Consider the following 24,606-nt stretch of genomic DNA (forward strand, 5'->3'; position numbering starts at 1 on the left):
ACACGACACGACGGCGGCGGCGGTTGGTGGTGGTGGTGGTGAGCGGGGAAGCAGCGGCGTGGAGGAATGTGTGTGTGTGTGTGTGTGTGTGTGTGTGTGGCTGCTTTGACGAAGATGTGATCAGTGCCGCCATCTGTCAGTCTGCTGGGTTTTTTGTATAATTATGGACGAAACACACGCCAGCACCCGGGCCCGTGAGCCGGGAAGAGGAGCCGTAGCGATCGGGTTCGGTATCGGTAGGTAGCCCGACCGGGCTACGGTGATTCCATCGCACTGTGGTTGTTTACGTCGCTGCGCTGGGTTCGATACCCCACAACCAAGCAAGCGAGCAAGCAAGCAACCCCCGCCCCTCCGGAGGGGGTGTGTCCGGCTGGCCGTCACGCCACAGCCTGCGGTTTTCCCCGTGTTGCGGTGCGAGAGGAGGGGACGAGGCTCGACTCACCGACAGGCCTGCACCGTGGACGAGGAGATGTTTGCCTCTCTGCTACCGCACACACTGATCACACACACACACACACACACACACACACACACACACACACACACACACACACGTAAAAAAAAGAAGAAAAAAAAAGAAAGAAAAAAAAGGCAGAATAAAGAAGAACACGGCAGTCTGCCTGCTGCCAGCACAGACTGCACTGGCTCCTGATTAGACTTGTAGTCAGTGGTCGATTGCATCACAACAACATCACATCCAGCATGATACTCGTTTTATTCCTCATCCATATTTTTGCATTCAAGCTTAGCCCTCTGGTTTCAGTCGCCCGCCAAAAAAATAGAAGAAGCTTTGTTTCTGCTTCCTGCACCAGCTGATGCTTTGTTTGGAAGGGAATGAACAAAAAGCAGGCCACATAGTGTGACGGAGAGCAGAAACAACAACAACCAGACACGCCAGGTGTTGTCACTGGTGGCGGGAGAGTTACCTAAAAGTTTCCCAAACTGCTCAGCCAAGACTTTCAGAATTCTGTAGACTTAGACCTAGACTTTCTTTATTGTCATCAGGAAAAGAAACCCGGCAGTGGTTCATTTCACAACGAAATGTCGTTGCCCAGTTCCAGAAGTACAGCAACTAACTTAAATCTATATACAAGCTGAGATAAATACAGGATATAGAAAAATGCGAAATCTGGAGGTAGAATGTTGGTGTAGCATAAATAAATAGAGCAAATATACATAGTATCAACAGTATAAACAGCGACGAGGTGTGGCGGAGTATAAACAATATGAACAGAATAGACAGAATAACAGTGACTAGCTGACTAGCTAGAGGGGTATGTAGGCTGTACATGGGTAGAATAGTGCTCTGATGCTGGTGACAGTGTAGACAGTGGCAGCAGGGAGGTGGGGGGTTAACTGGCGTTTAACAGTCTGATGGCCAGGGGGAAGTAACTGTTGGTGAATCTGGTTGTTCTGCATCAGATGCTGCAGAACCTTCTGCCAGATGCCAGACGGGAGAACAGTCCATGGTTAGGGTGGGTGGGGTCGGATAGGATCCGCTTGGCTTTTGATAGGCAACGGCTGTCTGCAGTGTCTTTGATGGCGGGAAGCGGGGACCTGATGATCTGTAACGAGCAAAATAAGAAAAAAGCAAGTGATGTTTTTCCTATTTCTGCTGGCTTCCAACAAACCAAATTGCACAATTGTTTGGAAATATCTGTCAAGTGAATTCTGCACAATGTGAGACTTGCAAACGCGAGCCAGCTGGCTTATTAATCGGCCGATCAGCTTTGTTACTGGGCACAAATCACTGCCGACCCACAAGTGCCTGACAAGCTCCCGTTCTGTTGATGAAATGACTTGAGAAGTGGGAACTAATCGCGCAGGTCTACCTGTCGAGGTCACCGTGTGAGAAATCTCGCTTTCTGTCTTTCTTTCTTTTTTCGGTGGCCTGTGAGGGAGTGGAGCTGGCTGTAGTATTCCTGAGCAGCAGCAGCAGCAGCAGCAGCAGCAGTGGAGCTGAGTGAGTGACCTGCTTCTGTCAGCTGGTGTCGACTGCAGGACCAGAACGTCCCGCCGAAGCAGCGTGTGAGGGAGGCGGGGAGGAAGGGAGGGAGATGCTTATCGCCACCACTCTCCTGAGCCTCACATTATGTCCTCCTAATTGGCTAAAAGGCTGATGTGTACACACACAGCCATGAAACCTACCAGCACTGGGGCGGTTGGTTTCAGTGCAGTTAGGTTCGGAGCAGTGTGTGGGGATTGTTACTCAACGGTACAATAGAACACAGTGGACCGGCTGGCTTGCCAAAAAAATGTGAATAATATTTTAAAATATTAGTCAAGGCAGACACGGTGGTGCAGTGGTTAGCGCCTGGCAGCAGCTGATCGTGAGTTTGATTCCTTTCTGTGTGGAGTCTGCAGGTTCTCCCTGTGTCTGCTGGGTTCTCCAGGTTCTCCTGCATCCTCCCACAGTCCAGAAACACGCATGTGAGGTGATTTGGAAACTCTAGATTGACACTATACATGTGTGTGTGTGAGAGCGAATGGGTGATTGTCTCTGTGTGGCCCTGCGATGAACTGACCTCCTGTCCTGGGTGTCACCGTGCCTTCACCCTGTGACAGCTGGGAGAGGCTCCAGCAGACCCCCAAGACCCTGAGTGGAGGAGGGAGCGGGTTTTGAAAATGGATGGATGGATGTATGGATGTATGGATGGATGTATCTTCTTATCTTCTATTATAGCTGGATTGGCACATTAAATTAACAAGAGAGAGGTAATATATTATATTCTTGGCATCTTATTGTGATAAGGCCTCAGAGGATATTCACACACAAAAAGGATTATCTAATGATGACGGTTATCATCTGTGAGGGAGAAATATAGGAATATCATCTACCTGTCACACTGAGAAGCAAATCGGGGGTGGGGGGGCCTCAACAAGCTGCTGAGCAAGACGGACTTTAGAAGATGGATGGATGGAATATTAGACAGGGTGGTTGCAAAGACATTTTAGTGACCATTAGTGACAGTAATATATCTATTTTTTTAGCTTTTTGAAAAAATGTTTTGCTTTGATTCTTTCAGGGGGTCTCATGGGTTAATCGGCGGGAGGTATGAGGGGCCGCGGGGTCCAGACCCCCCAGGACCTCCCTGTGTTTCGCACACTGGGCACCACCAACACACACGATCCAGTTTGTGTTTTACCACTTTTTAAATTCCATTTTTTTTACACTTTCCTTATTCCTGTCATGCAGTCACGTTGGGTTTTGCCGCACCAACATTTCACTGCCATGTCACATGACGTTTGAATCTTGAATCTCCTGACGTGTGATTGGTCTGAGTGTCGTTGCTTCCACGTTGCTGTGATTGATTATTGAGGCACAGCCGCCGGCAGGGTGCGAGCGTGCGATGGACCCTGCGACGTGCATGCCTACGTGCGTGCGAGGAGTCAAACGCTAACGCGTGGTGGACAGCTCGTCTGCCGCTCCTCCCTCTCTGATCCATTTAAACATGAGTCTGTGTTGTATTGGACTGCCCTGCTCGGAGGAACGCCCTTCAGCTCCTCGCAGCCGAATCGACGTATCGCTCACTCGTTCTCTCAGCCCCTCCTGTGCCCCCCCACCCTCTCTCCCTCCCTCCCTCTGGCCTTCTCATTGCTGTTTCACTTCCAGTGCCGGAACAGAATGTATTTATGGCGGCTGCGCTCGCAGATGGTTTGCTGACACACTATACCGAGGAGCCGTCCAGAAGCCGTCTAGTCGCTGTGCTGTGTTGTGGGGAGGCCGCACAGCATGACACACTCGATTTTCCAATTTTGAAGTGTGCACCAGTCAGGTTAGAACAGGCATGGGCAAACTAAACTGGCCATATGCGGCTCGTTAAGCTTTTGAATCCGGCCCGCTGAACTTGTATAAATTATATAAATTATATTTATCAATTTCAACCATTTTTTCAGTGTTTTCAGAGTCATTTCAATAAAGAGCTGAACACCGTGGGGCTTCAAAGACGTTGGTTTGGTTGCAACTTTGCTTTGGTTAATTTTCAATTGACATTAAAGCAACATGTTCTCTACATCCCATGATAGCTTTTTCTCTTCTATGAGGTGGCTCACCAAAACACGCCATCCATCTGCTGCTGCCCCGGCTCCTCTTGTCACATTTTAGAACCCGGTGTGGCCCACCAGTGAAAAGTCCCCCTCCTTCCAGGTTAGAAGGGCCTGATCTGGTCCTGAGGGAGGAGAGCGTAGTCTGATCGTCGTCCAAAAGCCGAATCCCAAGCTGCCGACTGTCGCCGGCCTGTTTCATCTCCACTCGCCAGGAGGTTTTAAGAAACAAACGCGACGAGGCATCAAATACCTCTTTACCTGCTTTTATTTTTGACACCAGCACATTCTCAGATTTGGGCCCAATTTATAGACCAAGCTGTGAAAACAAGCAGTGTCTAGTCTTGTGTTGGGAAGGTGTTTTTTTTTTTTTTTGCGCAGCAGTTTTTTCACAGCACGCAGGTGTGAGCCGAGAGTGTTGAGTTTCCTTCTTATGCGCTCAGTTATTATGACGATCAGTTAGGAATCTCAACCTCCATCAGTCTGCTTGTGACGATTGACTTTTGTTTTGTTTTGCCCGAAAGTCATCATGGAGGAATACAGGAAGTGCCAGGAAACATGCTTTGACTGCGCGTCTCAAGGGGCCTGTTATTTATCCTGTTTATGTATCTGAATGCTTCAAGAGACTTGCACTCTGTCATGTAAATGGATGTGCTGTAAATAAATCTCTACTAATAGCCGTATAAATGCATAATCATAGCAGGCCACACTGGCGAATAGGACAGGAGTGAAACGATGCAACACACACATTCAGCTTTTTGTGCGTTTTCTGGAGTTGTGTTTTGCAAAAAGAGACATTCACGTATATTAATTAATGAACATAACGATGTTCTGAAGACCTCCTGAACAAGGTTGCTTTAGTTTCAGCGTCCTTTTATTGTGTCTTTTCAATGAAAAACCAACATGTCCTCCAACATCAGTGAGTCACATCAGCGAGCATTTTCGAAACAAATGCCCTTTTCTTAGTTATTATTGGTCACTGCGATGTATACAACCAACTGATAAATATATCTGGTCTTTGTTCTTCTGGTGCCCACAAGCAGAAAGCAGGAGAGAAAAGCAACCGGCTGCTCGGTTCACTGAGGCAGATTTATAAAAGTGTCATGAAGATCAAAGCTGCCAAGAGGTGTTAGAACAGTATGGAGAGGTGTGTGTGTGTGTGTGTGTGTGTGTGTGTGTGTGTGTGTGTGTGTGTGTGTGTGTGTGTGTGTGTGTGTGTGTGTGTGTGTGTGTGTGTGTGTGTGTGGTAGGTGAGAAAGAGGTGGAGGCTTGCGAGAGGAATATGCTGAGGATGTGAGAATAAATGCAAAAATGAGAATAGAAAAAAATACATTTTTAAAATGTTTGTTCCCACCTAAATGTTGTCCGTCCCTACCTCTGAGTAGCATCACCTGTTTCCCTTTAAGTCTTATTTAAAAAATAAATAAAAAACAATAAAAAAGGATGATAGAAAAGAAGGGAATTATCATTTAAAATGAAGTATGTTTCCATCTTAAAATAACTCTGCTCCTCTTTGTTGTCTTTGGCTTTTGTCATAAATAGCATGACACGAATGCAGGGATATAAATAATATTAATGTCAGCTATTTTTAGTCCTGCTTTTTTCATCAATACACTATTATTGGGGGACATTATTACAGTGTGGATTCACAACAAAGATACTCTGATTTGCTGAAGACCAAAATTCTGTCAACACACTGCTTTCAGAATTTCTGCTCAGTTATATAAAAGACATAAACAGACATTACGCCAGAGGTACTCGGCTGTTTTTTACCGTTGCCCATCTGAAATGTGTCTTTGCCTCTTATAGAGGCGAGTGTGGCGGAGCATGACCCCTGCATCTCTCGCTTGCTCTCAGGTTTATGAGGACCGTATATGCCGAGAAAAAAAGAGCCTATGAATTGAAAATGTTAACATGCCCTTTAACACCTTGGTGGAGTGCAGCCAGGCCATGTCAAACTGTAGCAGCTCTCAGCCACAGCCTATATAGGCCAGAGCAGCAGCTGAGTGAAGGAGCCGCCAGTGAGTGGGGATTATGAATTTAAAAACTTGATCTAGAATTTAACAGTATCCATCACACTGTGTGCACTGAGGCATATTCAGCATTCACAGTGGTAGATTTACCTAGCCTATTAAAATATATAGAAGGAGGCATCTAGAGTAAGCAGTGATAATTTTCTGCTATTTGCATGAAATGTTCCCAGCACTCTGAAAAGGATCTTCAGGGGACTTTTGATGATGTGGTGGGTGTTGCGATATCGATACAAATTCATTAATTTTAATGTTATTTCATCATGATCATGTCTTCAATGTTTTTAATTTGGGAGGGCTGGAAAAAAAAGGTAAAAAAAAAAAAAAATCCTAGAAAGGAGTGCAGAGAAGCAGAGAAGGAGTGTTTGATGGTGTTTGGTGAAGGCATTAGTTGGATCAGAAGGTGGAGCTTGGTGATCTTCTGGTTCTCAGCTCTTCTTCTCCTCAACTCTGATTTCCAGGCCTTGAGCTCTGCTGCCTCCACCCTAAAAATAAATGCTGCAAACTAGCCGACTGCTTGCCGTCAGAAGTAGGTTGCAACTGCTGCTGGTAATCAGACAGTCAGTCTGGAGGAGATAAACACACTTTAATTTTGTGCTTGTGCTTGTCGGCCTGCGGTTCAGGGGGAGCTTGACAGGCCGTCGCTTATGCTTGTTAGGTTTTGATTGGATAGTTGGAATTTGAGGGTGGAGCCAAGCCATCCTGAAATCTGAAACCAACCTCTTGGTTTATTTATTTATTTATTTATTTATTTATTCATTAATTTATTCTAAGAGATGTATAGAAATTGCGGCAGCCTTGAAGGTTAAGTGTGCAAGATTTAGCAACATCTAGTGGTGCAGACACACAATGCAAAGAAATTAGTATCTGCATATTATCACGCACAGCCTTTAATGCCCATTCTCGGCCATGCCGCCATCTTGGTTATTGCCATCAAATGGTCAATTACCATCAGAACGGTCGACTTGACGACTCGTCCAGCGGCAGACAAGCCATCACTCCTGCGTCTCTCTGCAAACATTTTTCTGCCATCAGCAGCATTTTCCATCTGGGAGAGGCGGCTCGCCTGGAAGTGAATCCTTCTCCTCTGATGTTCCTCTTGGTTTCACATCTTTCTTACACCAGCTGTGATGTCGGTGGGACATCACAAAACCCTGAGCTAATCACATCCGTATTCTGGGGTAGGGTTGGAACTCACTGATGCAGTGTGATGCAGTGTGTTTGGACTTGTGGACCTGCTATTTATGTAAACAGTGTTTGTTAATTAGTGACGGGCGGCCGCAGACAAATTGTTAGCAGCCACAAATGAATTTTTTTCTCTTTTTGTTGCTTCCCGGCCGCCCTCGCCCCCGTCTTACCTGTTTGCCTGCAGATCCTGTTCTTTTTTTTTTTTTTTTTGGAAAGAAAAAAACATTTTACTTCCTCTTTAACGTGACTCACGCCCCCCGCCAGGCTTTAAATGCGGAAAATATTGTCACGTTTTGATTCCAATCAGTCACCCAGCTGAGCTGCGCTGCCACTGCTGCTCTAAACACACCTTATAATTATTGAATCAGACTGCAGCGGCTCTCTTTTTTAAGTGACTTTATGTCACATACATAACTCATACATATGAATACACAAGGAAAAAAACAATACATAATACATTGGTTCCATTTTAGATGTAAATATTACACACTGGGCCTTTTACAGTAAATGCTCCGTCCTGTTGTTACAGTTGATTCTACTTCAATGGTATTGATCTATGAAATATTGCTTTGACCTTTACCCCTCAACGTATACAGTGTATATGTACTGTATATATATCTTTTTTTTTTCTCCATCCCACATGTAGCTATGTGGGTGTATTCAGGTGATGATTACGCACATACATCAAAATCAAATGCAGTTTTAAAATGTTCTCTGCCATCTACTATTATGGCCCCTGTCTGCTGTTGGTGAGCTGCTGTTTGTGACGTCACCTGCGCAGCACTGCACTGCACTGCACTGCACTGCAGTTTGTGGGTCACACAGCAGGTTGGTTTGTATACAGTCAACTAAACTATGGCAAAGACTATAATGACTATGTTCTAAAGTGAGGTGTCGTCCTCCTCTCGCTACACACTGAACCTTCAAGTGACTGCCCTCCTAATGTGGAGCCAGTATGTTGAGACTGATGGAGCTGAGTGAGAGAAGGTGACCTTCTCTACTTCTTATGTTGCTTTGTTGATGAGAAGCTTGAAGAATCCGTGCATAACACCCCGTCCAGCCGCTCTGTTGGTATTAATAACTCGGCAGGAGATGAGTTCTGTCAAAAGCGCAGGGCTATTTTTTTTTTTTTTTTTTATTGAGGCTGGAAGCTGCTGGAGTTCCGCTCAGAGGATGAAACTCCAGCTCAGCCGGCCAATGACCAAGTATCTAAGTGGTCCAGTTAAGTGAATTAGGTCAATGTAATTCTCCTCACTGTGGACATGCTGCTGCTTGTGCCAGCAGCTGCATCTGTCGGCAGACTTGGGATGGACGGGGATGTGCGTCGGCGTCTCTCTAAGTCGTGATTGAAAAAAGGATTTTTTTTTTTCATATCAGAAACGTTTTCCCTGCCTCCGAGTCTGAACGCTATCCAATTTACACCGAGCGTGATGCCGTGAAATGTGCCATCTCATTTAGCCCTTTTATTTATAGAAGTGTGTGATTGGCTTGTGACGCCGTGTGACATCTCGTGGTCGCTTCAACTGGAGGTTTGACCTTGAGATTTTTTCGGGAAAACAACTCTAGATATTTGGTGATTGACCACCTTGAGATTTTTTCGGGAAAACAACTCTAGATATTTGATGATTGACCGTCTTGATGATGAGAGTGGCAGAGTGTTGGCAAAAACAACCAATATGTCATAAAACAACAACAACAACCATGCTTCCATCGAACACAGCTCATTTGGCTGAGCTAAAGCACCATCTTCTTATGATTATTCATTATTGTGTGTGTGTGTGTGTGTGTGTGTGTGTGTGTGTGTGTGTGTGTGTGTGTGTGTGTGTGTGTGTGTGGAAGCCATCGCTGGGCCAAAGTCAGAAACCAGCAAAACCGGCACAAAAAAACAAAAGAAGAAAACAACAAGTTTGCAACAACGGCAGAGCGTCTGTAGAAGCGACTTGTCCCGTCGGTCTTGTTGCTGTGATGTGGTCTTTCTTTTCTGGCTTCAGCCTCTTTGTACAGTGTGATCTAAATTCGTATTTCTGGCTCGTCTACGCTGTCTCAAAATGTTATTACATCACCGGTTTGGAGCCAGCAGAAATAATCAGGCCACAGACACCAGCGAGTTTACGCTGCGCAGCAGAGACGTGTTTTTCTCTACAGGAGGAGCGAGTGTAGCGCAACGTCCTCGTCTCTGATGTGTTTATGGTCTCGCTGCTTGTCTGGTTGCTTTGATCTTCATTTAGACGTAAGTGAGGCCATTTAGCAAGCACGACGTGACCGAGTTCATCGCCCGTCTTATTGCGACAGATGCTGTGAACTCGTGTTATTTGGATGCCGCCGCGATATTTCACCCAAATGTGTAGGTTTGCAGCCTCCTCTCGCTGCTCAGGAGGTGGGAGGATCCGCTGAGGCCGCTGTGGCTGCAGGATAGAACATCTCTCACCTCCAGAGGCGGAGACATATGGGCCGTCGCTCGTGCCGCATCACCGGGACTAAAAGTTATCTGGATGGCGTTTGCGTGTGGGCTCGTGGCGCTGCGTGCGCTCCCTTTTGATGAGCTTCACTGTATGCAGCTAACGTCCTGTACATTTACATAAAACATGACCCCCCACCCAACCCCCCACACCCCACCACCTCCCAACTCCCTCCCCAGTCTCACAGAAGCGTATCATATTCAGTCAGCCACTGTTGCACGGTGGGCAAACGGGTGGCTTCCATTGTTCCACCTAGCGTGGATTAGCTCGCAGCGCTAATCTGATATCTTTACAGTGGGCTTCACATTTGAATGAGGGGGATTATAAAAGCTGGCATCAGCCTTTCAGCTGCAGCACTGAAGCTGGTGACGGGCTGCAAACAGCAAGAGTTTGATGTTGTTGTGGAGCCCAACCAACGCTTCAGATTCCAGAGTCGTGAAGCTCTTTTCTTTCTGAGCGCTTTACTGCCATTCAAGAGCAAATGAATGTTACCTCAGTGGGGCAGATTATTCTGTTTTATTCAATGAGCGTATCAGTGGTGAAGGATGATCTGAGGGCAGAAAAGGGTTGCGCCGTGGAAATACTATCAGCGCAGCGCTAATCTGTGTGAGTGTGGCAGCCAGCAGCCTTCTGGCCCCACTCAGAGACTCGCAGCTGATGCGCCACAGTCTTTCCGTTTGCATTTGAAATAATTTCATCATCAGTGTAGCTGATATTTCCTGCCAGTAGAGGACAGCAGCTGCCTGATGGAACTCCTTCCGTCCTGAGGCATCGTCCTCTCTGGCTAATCAACAGGAGCTGCAGATGAAATTCACAAATGGTGCCTTTTTTTTCTTTTTCTTAGTTGACTGCTCAGTAATTTAGACCATCAGGCGTGAGTTCATCAGTCAGCGTCTGTTCTAATGTGACAGTCTAAGTGGTGACAGTGAAATCCTAATATATTTAACTCAAAATAAATCTTTACAATAGATTTTATCCACATGTTTCTGAAACATTCATGTCAGCATTTGCTTTTTGCCTCCGCTAACTAAAATAACAACAGCAAACAACAAACAGAAAAATGAACACAGGGCTTCAGGCCTTTGACACAGATAAAACGTTGCATTGAACATAGAGCCCAGAGTTCAAACAACAGTTTGCAGCGTGTTGTCTCAGTAGATTTATGAATGGGAATCACTGGATCTTCTGAGGTTACAGTGCCAAAAGATTGCTTGAAAATCATGACTCAGGTTTGAACACGTTCGATTTACTGCTATGTGGTCCTTTTTCAGATCATCCCTCATGTCATCATACCCAGAATATTCTTCCAGTTTTTTGTAGTTTCAGGTTTAGTCAGGTTAGTCTAATTTCTAACATCCCTTCTGAATTAAAATTACAATTTTGTTTTAGTGAAGCAGATGAGTGTGATTATTATTCTTAATGTGCTATGAGGCTTATTTTAGCAATTTTTTTTTACACACAATAGCATAGTATAAGTAATGAATATTTATATACTAGTAACATCATATTGAATTTGCATAATAGGAGCCATAACTTCCTGTCTCTTGGTCCCTGACTAGTGGCGGAGAGATGATGTCGCCACAGGATCATTGTTAGTTCGATAAGCACATTTGCTGAAACTCGCAGGCAGCACCGCCCCCTTGTGTGCTTCATATACAATACAGCGATACGGCTGAAGTGGTTCCTGCATGCAGTTTCCACATTCAGCATGAAACACAGAGAGAAAGGAATGGCTGCTCAGGTCAGCTGGAGCCGAACTCATTTAGCTGTGGATTCAGCAGCGTGAAGAATGGCCCCGACCACCCAGGCTTTATTAGCCTATCAGACCACAGCAGCCAAATGAAGTATTGAAGATGAGCGTCATTATGTTGTTCGCAGGGCGGCTTTCTTCTTCCACAGCCACAATTATTAACTTTTTGTATTGACCGGGAGCCCCTGCTGGTTTTAAGCCATGCAGTTATCGACCCTTTGCACCTTCACACCGATTCCTATGACTCTGGGCTGCCTGTAGGGCTGCTCTCTCTCTCTCCCCCTCTCTCTCTTCCCTCCCTGTTCTAGTGAGTCTCTTCCCTCCGCAGCGGCGCAGGATAATGTCTCCGAGCCTCCTAAACACCTCTGCCCCCGTTCCACCGATCTACATTCCTCTTCCCTCCGCAGCTCTCCGTCAGCGTGCTCCTTCAATTGTAATTAAGGTGCCTCCCGCTCGCGTGCAATCAGAAGTGACAAACATCTCCGTAGATTCATGTTTAAAACAGGAGAGCCACTCTCAAAAAAAAAAGAGAAAGAAAAAAACAATTTCATCAGCTTATATGTGGGTGGCGAGAGGAGTCGGGGAAGGAATTAATTTGCAGGTACGAGGGCTGGTAATTTGTGTCACCTCCCTCTCTGAGTCTTCAAGTCTCATTTTGTTTCTTTATGCTGTGACTCGGGTGTAAATGTGCGTCTGGCTCTAATTAGGGCAAGCAGGGATACCATCAAGTCTAGACTGGGGAGGTAATCAATGTAAAGACCTCCTCAAAGTTCACATGGCATTTACTAGTAATAATAGACATTACTATCATGGATTGGCTCTGCTTCCTCCTGCTGGCACAATCCTATTGGGAAGACAGGAGACCAATTGATCAGTGGTTTTCAACCTTTTTTGAGCCACAACACACATTTTTTTACATTAAAAAAAAAATCCCATGGCACACCACCAGCCAAAATACTGTAAAATGACACTTTTAAGCCTAATAATGAAAATATGTTTATTTACACTCACTCAGTGTGAAACCTGCTAAACCTGCTTAGATGCACACAAAGCTGATATCCTGGGAGGAATTATTTGGAATGGTATTAAATGGAATTGTGTTATTTTTAGACCAATTAAGTGAAAGTGGAAACTTTTCACTTCATCCATCCATCCATCCATCCATCCATCCATCATGAATCTCTGCCTCTTCCTGCTCTCAGGCTGTTGGTGGTCTGCTAGAGCTTCTCCCAGCTGTCACTGGGTGAAGGCAGGGTGACACCCTGGACCAGTGGCCAGTTTATCGCAGGCACACTTTTTTACAGCACACCTGACATTATCTCAGAGTAGTGAGATGTGTTCTAGTGTGCTGCGGCACAGTGGGGGAAAAACCCTGCAACTGATCATGTCAGGTTATGTTGAACAAACTCATCATTCTTTTAACCCTTCCCTCTCAGCCATACACAAAAGCAGCCTGAGGCCAGTTCAGACTCACAACTTTACTTCACCTCTTAATATCTACAATAAGTGTTGGTTTGAAATGTCTTTACAGACGTGCTTGTTGGGTCTCTGTGTTCCCCTGACTGTGGATTATTTAAACAAAATAATACCTCTCTGCTCCTTGTCGTCACTTTGTCACAAAAGAAAAGCTGTAATTGTCATAAAGAACGGCTGGTAGTCGCACGCGTGCCTGTAATTTTGCTGCTGTGAATGGCACGCAGGAGAAAGGCGACGGCACGGAAAGCGTCAGAGCAGACAGCCAGTGTTATTATAATAACTTGTTAATGTGCACGTTGTGGTGATAGTGAAGGTTGTGTATTTGTGGTCGTCAGTGTGAGACGGCTCTTATTAGAATCCCCACAGCAACCTGCCGCTTCTCCTTCAGGTGGCTCCATTTTCTCTCCGGGAGTCTGGACCAGAACCAGAGCGAGTTTTTTTTTGTTGTTGTTGTTGTTGTTCCATTTTTCCCAATGTGTTCAGGATCTCATATCAGAGGGCTAAACCAGTTTTTTTTTCTCCTGGATATTGATTTTCTTTTTTGATTTTTACTCTGCACACCCAGCTCATGATGCACCCCAGTGCTTCCCCAGCAGGTGAGATTCCCCACACTCTCACATTTCCCCCGGAGCTGTTTCTGGAAGTTGACCCAGTAAGCAGTGCGACTGCGGTGCTGCTTGAATTTTGCTCCGTGTGCACGTTCAAGAGTTGTTGCTGCCGGCTCCTGCTCTGCACTTTTGCAGTGTTGTTCTCCTCTTTGGACTCTGTGACCTCCAGTGGGATTGTGGGCAAACTCTCCATCACTCGGTCCCTACACAGGTTTCGTGATAACCTCCACAGATGTGGCGGCACTTCAGCTGTTTCTCCAAGATGCCCCACCGACCGCCTGCTCAGGATTCTTGTTATTCCCAAGTGGTTTGCTCCGTGTGATAGAATGTGTGTCTCTATGTGGATATAATGACAGGACCTCCAGGTTGGACGACCACAACACCTCAACTCTTCCTTGTGTTTGCATGTCAGAACACGGCAGTGCGTGTTGTGTGTTCCGGTTGTGAGTCTCCGTTTGCACGCCAGTCTGCGTTCCTGGAGCTGCACTATGGGGTGGCTTTGCACCCGAGAACCGAGCGGTTCAACGTGATGGCATGATGACAACGCGGCACGTTGACTGTGCTCCCCTCCTCTCCACACATCCTTGGAGAGGAGGAGGCTTGTCAGGCCTGATTATGTCTTCTGAAATCAAACAAAATGGCTCCTGTTTGTCTCTGCGACCCCCCCCCTGCTCACCCCTCCCCTCTCCACCCGCCGCCTCGCACTGGAGTAGGACGAATACCATTTCGTATTCATTGTTAGTGGGGTTTTTTTCCCCACTTAGAATGAGTGAAAGACTTCTGACATTTCCAGAGTCGGTGAACTTTTGGAACGTGGAGTTTATATTTTCTGACATTTCACAGAGTGCTTGTTTCAGCAGAAGGGAATCGATGAGAGCGTTTGGTCCTGCTACCTGGCATTAGACTGAACAAGCACAATCTTTAATTGAAAATAGGAACAAAGCGTAAAATGCAAGTGAGGGATCAAACGGGGCATGGAAATTAAAAACAAAAGAAAAAACGTTCATAACCATTCCATTGTTATGAACACAGCTAGAATTCAGGGACGGTTGTAAAAACAGTTTGTATCTAAAGAACAGAAGTGCAACAACTGAAAAATGCAGTGTGCTCTTAAAATAGACCAGCGGAGAAAGATGCACTGCAGGTGAGAGTGAGCGAGGCCTGTTTCTGTTGTGACGACTGAGTGTGTGTTGCTCTTTACATGCCGGGTGGAGGAGCCTGAGGGTGAAGGCTGCTTGGCAGGAGACGTCCTATCAAGATCAGAGACAGGTGTTGGGGTTTGGGGCGGGGGGGGCTTTGGGGGGAGTGATCTTGACCTACTGAGGGCAATAAAATCACAATTAACAATTCATTCATACCTGAGGGGAGAAAACGCTGGGTAGTATTGAGTGATCCACAGCTTCATCCAGGAACAGGCCACAAATGGCCAAGATGGTCTCACTGCACTGTGAGGGTTGTTTACTCTCATTTGTTTCATTAGCTGCGTTTCCATCACCCCTATAATTGTGTAAAACCTAAACTTTGCAGTGAAGAACTGCTGATGGAAACAGCTCAACTTGGAAAAACCTCTCAAAAATGGCTAAAAGGTTTTGCCGCTGTTATGAAGTGGTTTTTCCAGACGTACACACGCCACGTACGGGGTCACGTGACCAGTTCACTGACCAGTGAAAATGGCACGTTGTGACTGGACGGAGGACAAGACGGAATATGTTTTTTACAAGTAATCAAAGAGAAAAAAAATCAAACATTCTTGGAAATTTTAGAAATATCACTTTTATTTTGCCAAAAACTGTCATGGAAACGCAGCTATAGAAACAAATCAGGATTTTCTGACACAGCTAACTGCGCACTCCACAACATCCTGTTGTAAATCTGCTCTCATCGACGCACATTTAAAAGCCATTTGTAAACAAAATCCCGGAGGCTGACATTTAAATCTCGCTGATTCTGCATCTCAGACCAAAAGTGGCATTAAGGCTCATTAAAATGTTTATCGTTCGGACGTGTGGAAGTCCAATAGGCCCTCACTCCAGAAATGTGCTTGTTGTTCCCGTCCTGAGTTTGGAGTACAAAAAAGCTCAATTGCAGGCAGATTGTTTTCGTATGTTTTCTTGGAAAATTGTTGTCGGGATTGTAGGAGGACGTCCAGATCCTCAGTGGGTGGGTGAAGGCGCAGCAGGCCGAGCTGCTCACTAAACCATTTCAAACCCCAACGCTGCAAACAGTCGCTGGGTTCCTGGAGCCAGGTCACAGCTGCCTTTCTGCAACTTCTAAAACCTCCATCAACGATGAAGCACATTTGAAATTGCAGAACAATCAAAGGATTTTTGCTGCATGTAAAATAAATCTGGATTTTTTTATTTTTTTTTCCTATGAAATTGGGAAAGTCAACAGCTGTGCAAACAACTCTGCATCTTTGTGTTCCTAAGCAACCAAGGCGGCATGTTGGGTCTTCAAACCGGCCGTATGTATAGTATATTTCTGTCTGCGGAGCTGCCTCCTCAGCCTTTTGTAGGTTTGCAGTCAGTGCTCTGAAAATATATTAAGCCTTACTTACTCGTCCAAACCGGGCCTGACGTCCCCCCCATCATGCAGCAATTTCATTGGCCAAACAGTGCCTCACTAGTCCACATTACACATATTCCGCCTCGTCCGCCCGCACTGGCATCCAGGAAACACTGCGAGCAGCGAGCGCTCAGCAGCACAGCAGCAGACAATACCGGCTGATATTGAATATATAACTTCAGCAGACGAGCCTATAGAGCGGCGCTGCACTGTGGCGTTTAATAATGTGTAGGCTGCCGTGTCAGAGCGAGTGCCAGCGGCTCCGGCAGCTCCGGCGCTCAGCCACGGCGCTTCTGCATGTCGCCTCTCTCAGCGGCTTAAAGCTGAATCCTGCCAGCGTGACCTGCAGGACCTCCACTGATTGCTGTCTACCATGATGACTCTGTGATTGATTGTGGCTGTCGTCTTTGCTTCTTCATTGCCACCTTATAGCTTTTTTTATTTATTTATTAATTGTTATTTAGAAAAGTTGGGTTCTCTCCATGTTCTCCCGGTGTCTGCTGGGTTCTCTCCAGGTTCTCCCTGTGTCTGCTGGGTTCTCTCCATGCTCTCCAGCTTCCTCCCACAGTCCAAACACATGCATGTGAGGTGAACTGGAAACTCTAAATTGTCCGTAGGTGTGTATGTGATCGCGAATGGTTGTTTGTCTCTATGTGGCCCTGTGATGAAGAGGCCACTGGTCCAGGGTGTCACCCTGCCTTCACCCAATGACAGCTGGGAGAGGCTCCAGCAGACCACCATGACCCTGATGGTAAATGGATGGATGGATGGATTAGAAAAGTTTCCTCCCTCCCTGTAGTTTCACCCTCCTCACTCAACCAGGCAGCCGCTGATGTGAAAAAAAAAACCAGCTCGATATTATTTCTGAGTAGGATCTGCTGTTATAAAGGCTTCATCACGAATTGTCCTTAAATACTTCTTCTTTTAAATGTGGGCGCCAGAGCTCTGTGTCTCTGTGCTGGTGTCTGTTGATTCCTTGTTTTCACCCAGGACGGTGCTCAAGGCATCTTCTCTGTCTTCTGGAGCTGCCATCCCATCACACCTCTGCCTGCCTGCCTGCCTGCCTGCCTGTTTGTGTGTGTGTGTGTGTGTGTGTGTGTGTGTGTGCGCGTGTGTATGTGTGTGACCTCAGCGTACCGCGCTGCTGCTGCTACTGCTGCTGCTACTGCTGCTGCTGCTGCTGCATTCCACAGCATCTTTCCATTTCCGTGCGTGTGACGCGTTCACACACGGTCTGACATTGGAGAGCGGCTGGTGGGTGAGATGATGATGATCGATCATGAGCATTTGAAGAAGGTCAGCGCCCATCCTGGCATCCGCGTGCACGCGCACCCACCTGCAGGTGCTCTCATACTATATATGCCGCTCCTTCCCTCCCACCCCCCTCCGCCTCCTTGCAAACGCACGACTTCCAGTGCAGTGTCTCCCGCCGCGGCTAGGGGTCGCTGCAGGACCGTCGGAGTGGCTGTTGGCGGTCAGGTTGTTTGGAGCCGCCTGGCTTCCCACTGGCGTCTCCTGCTCCCCTCTTGTGCTCCCGACACTCGTCGCCTCGGTCTCACCGCGGCTCCCCCGCTCTTCATCCGCGTCATCCTCCTTCACCGGGATTTAAGGGAAAAATATATAACTGTCAGCGACCAGGTGCGGTCGCGCGTCTCTCCGTGCGTGCGTGCGCGCGTGCGCGGTGTGGAGCGGCGAGAGGCGGCGGAACGGCGGCGTTTTCTTTGGAGACGGGCGAGGATGCGCTGAGAGATTAGAGGACGCCGGGGAGGACAGGCCGGTGTGCGGATGTGTACCTGTGGAGAGAGCAGGAGCGCTTCGACCCGCAACATCTCAACATCCGCCCGAGCTGCCGATGAGGTGCCCGGTGTCTCCATCCCTCCTCTGCCTGCCTCCGCATCCCCCCGATTTCCCTTCCCCCCCCGTGTGTGTGTGTGTCTGTGTCTGTGTGTTGTGTGCGCGCGCTTCTCTGTGCATGCATAAATACGTGCATGGGCATCTGTGCATGTCAAATATCTGTGGCCTGCATTTGCATCACAGCTGTATGATGTGAGATGATGTGACGTTCACCCCTCTGACAGCTGCAATAGATCTCACAGGGTTAATCAGCTTTTCCTCCTGTCTTTCTTTGTGTTCTTCCTCTCCTCCTCTTCCTCCTCTCCTCTTCTCCTCCTCTCCTCCTCTCCTTGCTCATTACGAGGCAGCTCCGAGGGCTTCGCAGCCTTTCGCTAAAATGGTGCCAGTTTGCATGAGCTCTTATCCCAAAAGGGCCTGATTGTCACACGCTTTTTTCAGTCACCTGCAACATCAGCGCAGGTATCGTCGGCGTGCCTGTGTGACACACGCCGCTACCCGCACACACACACACACACACACACACACACACACACACACACACACACACATGGTGCATGTTGTGTCTTTGACAGGTGGCCTCCGCGTTAGTTTGCGGTCCAGTTGCCGTCAGTGTGGCAGGAGGTCTGCTGGAGTGTGTGTGTGTTTTCTCTAACTTGCTAAATGCACGGTGTGTAAGCTCGTCCCTCCCACCGTCTGATGGGATGTTCTTGCATGCAGAGTGTTGTGTGGAGAACAAGTTCTCCTCCTCCGTCCCTCCCGGGCCTCTTCTGCCTCGGCGTGGAGGGAGGAGAAGCCATTCATGGACATTATAGTGCCGAGTCTGTGCAGCGCAGATATGATGACCTGTTTTGTTTTTTTTTTCAAGTCCCTGTTTAGTGTTTGTCGGTGATTTTGCTGCGTTTTAGTGGACTGGCTCCGTCAGAAGGCAGCTGACTTGGAAGGAGCAGAGACGTGAAGGTCTGAGATGAGGGAGCTTCTGTCCTCTAGGCTTCATCATCCAACCTGCTGACACTGCATATCTGACCCCAAGGGGCATCGCTGCTTTACACAATTACTATGAAGCGTGCGCACGCGTGTGTGTGTGTGTGTGTGTTACTCTTGTAAGTGGGCAGTGAGCTCCTGTGTTCTTTTATTTATGAGCGTGTTTGACCTTTAGCTCTCCTTTAGCCTCTTCACCACGAGACGTCTCGTGTGCTCAGCCATACTGAGGGTCTCTGGAAAGTTTGGGCCTCCAAACCATGTAAGGCTTTCATATTGCAGCCTTTCCCAGGTCTTAATTTTACATGGCAGACTGGGATCAATTTCAAAAATGCAAAAACTGATTTTTAGCCGATTTGTTACTGGAGAAGTGGATTCTTTGTTTTTTGGAAGGAGGCAATAGTGATGCGGCCATCAGCAGCTCCCAGCTGACGGGAGGAGAGGCAGCAGTGCCCTGTGTGACATCACTACGGGTTGTTTTTCCAGACACTTTTTGAATGGTGGAGCAGGCAGACGAAGTCACAGATGGATTTTTCGCTGCCAGGCTCGAGACACATCTCGTCGGAAAACACTGGCAGTGAATTCAGCGTCACGTGGGACTGAAAGCCAGTGAGATTTTGCTGATGTCTGCCGACTCCACACCATCGCCTGCTTGTCAGCGATCATGGTGTTTTTACTCTCATTTGTTTGTTTTTTTCTCTAGAATTGTGTTCAGTGTAGAAGTTCCACTTCTTATTCTGGTTCTGATTCTTTTAATGAGCACACAGCGAAGCTGGCGGAATAAGTTTTCAGTGTAACTTGGTGCAGGTTCCAACATTGAAACACTACGTCATTTTACATACTGACACAAACACTCAGACAAACCCAGAGGCCGTGCAAAACCCCCCTCAGTGTTCAGAATGTTGATTGCAATTGGGATGAAACTGTTTCTGAAGGGGGTTGTTTTGGAGGCAATTGACCTGTAGCGCCTCCCAGAGGGCACTTCTAAAAACACCCGAGAGGAGTTTGGAGGTTGCCGTCACCCAGCAGCAGCAGCAGCAGCAGCAGCAGCAGCTGTGGGTGTCGTGCGTGTTGCCAGATGAGATGCTCTGATTGATCCCTTTCTCTCTTTCTCTCTCTCTCTCTCTCTCTCTCTCTCTCTCTCTCTCTCTCTGCCCCTGGTGGTGCTCTGTGTCTTCCAGGGGGGGTCGTCGACAAGGACTTGCGGCACTACCTCAACCTGCGCTTCTCCAAGGGCTCCGTGGACCACGACCACCAACAGATCATCAGAGACAACCTCTACCTCCGCACCATTCCCTGTGAGTCTGACGCCCATCACTCAGAACCCCCCTCCCCTCCCCACCCATCCTGTCTCGCCTGTGTGTCTGTCGACTCCTCTTCCTCCCTCACTCCCTCCCTGCTCTTCCTCCCTTCCTTCCTTCCTCCTCCTGCTCCGTTTCTTCGTCTCCATCTCAGTTTCTGGCAGCCGCCGTCGCCATGTTTTTTGCCGCACACGCGCTCTTCTCCTCCCTCCGCCGTCTACCGCTCCGTCTATCTCTCTCTCTCTTTTCCCCTCTCTCTCCCTCTCTCTCTCTCTCTCTTTTCCCCTCACTCTCTCTCTTTTCCTCTCTCTCTCTCTCTCTCCCTCTCTCTCTCTCTCTCTCTTCCCCCTTCAGTCGTCCGGCTGCCGCTGCTGCTGCTGCTGCTGCTGAGCTCAGCCTGAGGTTTCCACGGCAACCAGCCTCTTGTCTCGAGGCTTGCATTGCCTTAATACCCTACCAACCCCCCTTCACCCCCTCCCTTCAGCACACACACACATACACACACACACACACACACACACACACCCATTTGCAAAGACAGTAACGCACGTCTGCGTTTCTTAAACATATTTCTCCTGCTCTGAACACACACACACACACACCCAGACATACACAGCGTGTGGCGGCAGTGATGGGCGGCGGTGGAGGCCGACAGCAGACTGAGCCGTCGTCGCCTCAGTCTGCTGTCGGCCGCTCGGCCTCATGAATCAGCTGCAGCGCATGAAGCAGCCCCGCAGCCGCTCGGCTGCCACATGTTACTCTGCCTTCCTCTCAGGACGGAGCGTTGAAGGGCACCGCTGACGCCTCCCTGCCTGCTCTTTTAATCATCATCTCTCGCTCTCTCTCTCCGCCTCCGTCTGGGTGCCTTGTCAAGCAGAAGGTTTGGTTGGAAGTCCAGTCGACCGGAGTGCGAGGCAGAGCCGGGGGTTGCGATGCTTGGTTTTTTTGGGAGTGGGAGGTTAGATTTATTTATTTATTGAAATGTGAGGACTGAGCACCTCGACTGGACGTCCTCTGCTGGTGTGTGTGGCCCCCCGACACTGACCTGATTGTTTCATACACTCGCACAGCTGCACACTTCCTGAGCCTCTCTCTCTCTCTATCTCTCTATCTCCATCCCTCTGTTTTCTCTTCTCTCCTCCCTCCTTCTCTCCTGCCATCCCTTCCCCCCACTATCACATTTCCTTCCCTTTTAATTGTGGCTGGAGACAGCAGCCCCCCCCCCTCCCCCCGCTGCCCCTCGTTCATCCCACGTTCTGTTTCCAGTGTAGTGGTAGTCGTGGTGGTAGTGGTGAGGTGATGTGAACTGGCTGAGCTTCAGCTCTGCAGCTCCTCAGAGGCCTCAGTCATGTCGGTGGGTGGGGGGGGGGGGGGGGTGGACGGCACTGGGCCGCTCTCTTGTTGCACCAAACTGCAGCTTTGTCAGCAATTAGAAGCCGTTTGCAGCCGCGTGTGATCAACGATAGAGGCCACAGTGAGCTGAGCACTGACCGCACCTCCATACAGATTGCAGAGGTTGTGATTGGTGAACATCCTGCGGAGCCGCCTGACATGTTCACACACACAGCACTCAGCAGCGCCTGATTGGCCCCAGCCTCACCCTCTGAGGACCTTCTTCATACATCCGCTGCAGCTGGAGACACACAGGAGCTGCTTCACACCACAGTGACGCAGCATCACATGCAGGAAAAAAAACAGCGGCGATGATCCCGGCTGCCGAGCGTCTTGTGCCCGGCAGGCTGTTTGTTGCTGTGGATGGAAGCGTTATAAAAATAAAATGAAAAAAAATCAGTGTTTTTTTTTTTCTTTCTTTTTTTGCTGCTCCTGTGTCTGCAGCGCTCTGGCCATGCTGTCATTGCGAGTCTGTCACTTTGACAAGCAGACGCCACTCTGCATCACAACATGCTGTCAGGCTGAGGGATGTGGGAGGAGGCGCCTGCACGAGCGCTTGCTCTCTCTCCCTCTCTCTCTCTCTCTCTCTCTCTCTCTCTCTCCCTCCCTGTTCGTGCTTGCGTGTCTGTGTTCATACAAGGGCTTTGAGGCTCACAAGTTTTACATGCACTTGTGCGTTCCGCTGCATCGTCTGGGCACCTCGGTCACGTTTTGCCCCCACAGCGATCAGTTGAATGATTAGTCGGTGGCTGACGTTAAAGACTCTGTTGGTGCCGTACGGCAGTTTGCCCTGTGCTCAAGGTTTTATGGTTTAATAAGCTTTAAGTTGCACGAGAGGGCCACGACTGCAGGGATCGTTGAGTAGTTCAATAAATGCTGCAGGTTTAACGCTAACTCTCACACTACTGCAGAATAAATAAAACAGAAAATAAACTATTCTGGACAACTGTATAATGGGTTGAAGAAAACAAATGAAAAGTCCTTCTAAGTAATTATTGCCACAGGAGGGCTGATAAATTGATTGAGTCAATAGGCACTAACAAGGCTGATTTTAAACAAAAAACAAACAAAGTGGTGCTGTTGCTGTTTAAATCTCTTGCATCACAATTGCACTGCATTAACATGCACGCTCGCCCAGACAAAAAATATTTTTCTTGACTCTTGTTGACGCTCACCTGTGTGGTGGAGTGTTGCCTGAGCCGAGCACGACACCTAAGTGTGGAAACAAGGAGAGTCTCCTTACATCTGCATTCAGTTCAGCTCCTCTGGTCTCTGGTTCTTCCTGGTTCTTCTGAACCAGTCGATGAGGTGGTTCAACTGACCAGGCCGCAGCAGCACAAGCCATGTGAGAACATTCACATCACTCACACACGTCTTAGAATTGGTTCTCCACTGGCTATACTTTATTATACTATACTGTACTGTGCAGTCATTCCAGAGAAGACTTTTCAGTGTTTCTGTGCACAGCATGTTAGGAGGCTTAGTGCCCCTATGGGATGGTGGTACATTGGCAGAGCCTGAATATTTCCTTGCGGTGGCCACAGGGTGAGTTCATGACCCACACTGGCGCAGCAATAAGTAGATTCTGAGATGTCTACAGGACTATTTTTATTATTATTATTATTATTATTATTCTAATTCAGCTGCCACCAACCCTGTTGAACCTGAGAGCTACTTTATGGCTACTGAGTCATATGAAGGCCAACCAGTTTGCTTCACTCCTCTGAAATAAATAATTTTCTCAGCTCTATATTATTATTGATGATACTGATCTATGTGACACTGATCACGTTAATGAGGTCTCAATATTTTTCAGCAGAGATTTAACAAGGTTGGATAAATGGATGAATTTTAGACGCAGCTCAACGAGTTGTGCTATTTTTAGAACGGGCCTGCGGGGGGGCGACTCATGTGGTCCTTGGGGGGCCGACCTGTTGGTGACCCCTGTCCTAATTCTTACTGTAGTTGCTTGTATTTATTGGCCGTTTTCAGTGTGATCTCATAACCATCGGCCTGTCACCGAGTTGGAGGACAGCAAATCTTCACCAATGTTAAACATTGTAAACCAATCTATAGGGTTATTTCACAATTTCCTCTTTTGAGTATCTTGTTTCCATCACAGTATCACCAACAGAATCCAGTCCGATCATCCAGTCAAACCTGGCCACCACTTAGCTCCGCCCCTGGGCTGCTGCTGCTGCTGCTGCTGGGAACTAAAAAGCAGTAAAAGTGGGGTAAAGTAAGGGTGATGATCCCGGAGTGTGTAGTGCGTGGGGGGAGAGCGAGCGAGCGAGAGAAGAAGAAGAAGAAGAAGAAGATGGATGTGCACATGAGAATCTCTGGAAGATGATGGAGGGGGGGTATTGGGGGGGGCAGATGAGGAGTAGAGCGAAGAGCGAAGGATGAAACTGAGACGGCACTGTGGACGTGCCAGGATGGAGGTGTGTGTGTGTGTGTGTGTGTGTGTGTGTGTGTGTGTGTGTGTGTGTGTGTGTGTGTGTGTGTGTGTGTGTGTGTGTGTGTGTGTGTGGAGAAGGGCGGACGTGCACTGAATGGCTACAGAGGGAGGGGTGGGCACTTGAGGGGGGCCTCGTACGTGATTCCCCACGGGAACGATGCCCCCCCCCCCCTCCATCCTCCCACTTCTACATGGAGGCATCAGTAAAAGGCTCTATAAATAGCTCCAGAGCGAGCAGCACGTTCCCCCACTCAGATCGCCTATAAATACATGCAGCTTCTGTCACTTTGCATTGGCCACTGCTGCTGTGTGTGTGTGTGTGTGTGTGTGTGTGTGTGTGTGTGTGTGTGTGTGTGTGTGTGTGTGAGACCAACGCTGCCCCCACAGCGTCGCTGCCTGCGACCGGGAGTCCTCCTGTGGGGACGACAGGAGGAGGAGGAGGAGGAAGATAATGATGTTGATGAGGAGTCACGGACGGCAAGATGCTGGGGATGGGACGTGTG

At 48.1% G+C, this 24,606-nt stretch overlaps 1 protein-coding gene across 7 annotated transcripts in view; it reads left to right on the plus strand.

Moving 5' to 3' along the window:
• Nucleotides 1-24,606, plus strand: part of magi2b (membrane associated guanylate kinase, WW and PDZ domain containing 2b) — a 75,039-nt gene that overhangs the window by 800 nt on the left and 49,633 nt on the right. For 6 of the 7 annotated variants that reach the window (XM_076014806.1, XM_076014801.1, XM_076014802.1 and 3 more), the window contains exon 2: nucleotides 20,134-20,250. In XM_076014806.1, coding sequence (XP_075870921.1) covers nucleotides 20,134-20,250 — 117 coding nt within the window. Of the gene's footprint in view, nucleotides 1-17,654; nucleotides 17,978-20,133; nucleotides 20,251-24,606 lie in introns of those variants that run through there. The other variant, XM_076014805.1, reaches the window with a different exon arrangement.

The sequence above is a fragment of the Nelusetta ayraudi genome, unplaced genomic scaffold (assembly GCF_046127955.1).
Source record: "Nelusetta ayraudi isolate G7.1 ecotype Tasmania unplaced genomic scaffold, CSIRO-AGI_Nayr_v1 ptg000173l, whole genome shotgun sequence".
Classification (NCBI taxonomy): Eukaryota; Metazoa; Chordata; class Actinopteri; order Tetraodontiformes; family Monacanthidae; genus Nelusetta; species Nelusetta ayraudi.